Below are 2,261 nucleotides of genomic sequence, written 5' to 3' on the forward strand. Positions count from 1 at the left end.
CGGTTATGTATGAACGAACGAACGAAACACATAGAACGAAACTACCACTTCTTTTGGGATAAAGTTGCTCACGACCACCTTCGATCCAATTTCATTAACTCACTTTGCCATGTGACAAGTTAATGCCTCTCCCACATTATAAGTCACTTAAAAAAAAAAACACCATACCAACCGACCAATGTATATGGGTATGTGAAAAATAACATTATTTCCGGCCAATATTTCTAATCAGCCAAGCCCATTAAATGCTGAGCAAAGACTTCTCTACCTATACCTGAATCTACAAAATGTAGTGTGTGATCAGTGGTCCTACAATTATTGACCAAAAAATCAGACCAAAAACCCAAACCCACTTTAATTTAACATCAGAAAGCGAAATATATTTCATATTTAAACATCACTAAGTCTAAACTACAATTGTCTGTCACCAACCAAATCAAACGAAAGTATCAACAATCACGTGTGATTTAACGGTTCAATGAGGGACTAAACTCGCTAATAAAAATGACTAATTCCTTTATTTTCATCATAATTTTGTATTAAACGGAATAAAAATAGGTACAACTTGTAAACAAATTACAGATCACTCTACGGCAAAGAGAGAAAGAGAGAGAGATTACTTGAAATGAGTCAGAATTGCTTTATTTTCTGGTCTGGCTGCACAGAAACCTTGGTTTTTTGTCCGTTGGAGGCAGCAATTTCTCTCCCAATTCACAGTTTCTTTCTGCTTTTCTACTTTGAAGAATGAAAGATCAAGACCCTATATCGTTCTCTCACCTGCAATGTTCCCAGATCTGCGAATCTGCCACAATTATTCCACCTTTTTTTTTTGGATCCTCTAGTTTTCTTTACCATCAAAAGAAACAAACAAGAATAGCAAACCCAATAGTAGCTGCAGTGTAAACCAAAGAACCCCTCAGCGAGCTGCCAATAGATGGAGGAGGAGGGGTGTGATAGTAGAACGGAAAGTATGGCACAATGGGATTGGGGGGCGGCGGCGTTGGGTAGTTCTTGTAGTTCGGCGGAGGATAGGCCGACCCGCCAATATTTGGCGGCGGCGGCGAGGAGTAAGTGTAGGTGGACTGAGGTGGTGGGGGTGGAGAGTAGTAGTACGACCCTCCGCCTCCGCCTCCGCCGCCGCCGGGGCTTGGTGGGGATGGCGGTGGTGGGCAGTTGGATGTGGATAACGGTGATGGTGGTGGCGGAGGCGACGGCGAGGGTGGTGGGGGTGAGGGAACTGGGTTGCAAGGGTTCTCGCATGCGGAGCACATTGTGCATGCGATCTGGTACTTGGACGAGGTGTGTGCAGCCGGAGTTGCCATTGCCGGCAGAGACACGATGATCATCAGGAGGGATATTAGAGGGAGTTTTGTTGTAAAAAATACATGGTTTCTTGCTGTTTCCATTGTTGGAAATTAAAACTGAGATCAAAGATCCAGAGAATTTGCTAACAAGATCAACTTTTTGTTGCAGAGAGAGAGTGGGGGGGTGGTGGGTAAGCGAGTGTTAAAAGGGGGTGAGTGCTGAGTAGCAGTGAGACTTATCTTTGAAGGTACCCCATGCCCTTTTATGGTGGATTAAAGAAAAGAGTTAAAAATATATATATATATATTGAAAAGGAGGGGGAGCTAGTTTTGCAAAAAGATGACACCGACGCGTCTTTCTTTTACAGAAAGCAGCCACATTTGAACCAACACTGCTGAGCTATACTACACGGATTTGAAGGTTATTTCTGACCCCTCTTTTGTAAATATGAGAGGCTGCTAGTGCCATGGGAATTTGATACTGTTAATTCTCCACTTATTATCCTCAAATTTTACCTTAAGTAACTTATAAATATAGTTTGTTATAATTACTAAACAAAGCCTATGAGTATTTTTAATACGCATTATTAGAATTTGTTATAATTCTAATAAATACAACAGTATTGTGCTGGTATATTTAAGAGAGGTTTTAAATTCAATTGTTGTGTTTGATAAACCTTTTTGGGAGCCGTATTTTGTGTTTTGAATGAAAAGGTATATTTTGATGTGACATAAATATCAAAGAGGGCGGCTAAATATCCCAAAATCCTTCTTAAATAATGTGACAAGCACTATTTTGGAAACTAGTGGGAGACAAAGGAGAGAGAATGAGAATTTTTTAAGGAAATTTTTTTTTTAAAAAAAAAATGCTTGCCACATCATTTGAAAAGTATTTTAAGAAGAATCCATTGGGATTTCTACCATTATCCAATGTGAAATGAGTTTTTATGAGCAGGG

At 40.0% G+C, this 2,261-nt stretch overlaps 1 protein-coding gene across 1 annotated transcript; it reads right to left on the reverse strand.

Annotated features, from left to right (window-relative positions):
• Nucleotides 1-351: 351 nt before the first annotated feature.
• Nucleotides 352-1,581, reverse strand: LOC132186876 (leucine-rich repeat extensin-like protein 3). Its single transcript, XM_059600988.1, has one exon. It carries the CDS (start codon nt 1,404-1,406, stop codon nt 855-857), a length of 552 nt encoding a protein of 183 aa, XP_059456971.1. The 5' UTR covers nt 1,407-1,581; the 3' UTR covers nt 352-854.
• Nucleotides 1,582-2,261: the final 680 nt, after the last annotated feature.

The sequence above is a fragment of the Corylus avellana genome, chromosome ca1, assembly GCF_901000735.1.
Source record: "Corylus avellana chromosome ca1, CavTom2PMs-1.0".
Lineage (NCBI taxonomy): Eukaryota > Viridiplantae > Streptophyta > Magnoliopsida > Fagales > Betulaceae > Corylus > Corylus avellana.

Coding starts and splice junctions, on each gene's coding strand:
- LOC132186876 (XM_059600988.1), bottom strand. CDS start 1,406: ATGGAAACAGCAAGAAACCATGTATTTTTTACAACAAAACTCCCTCTA.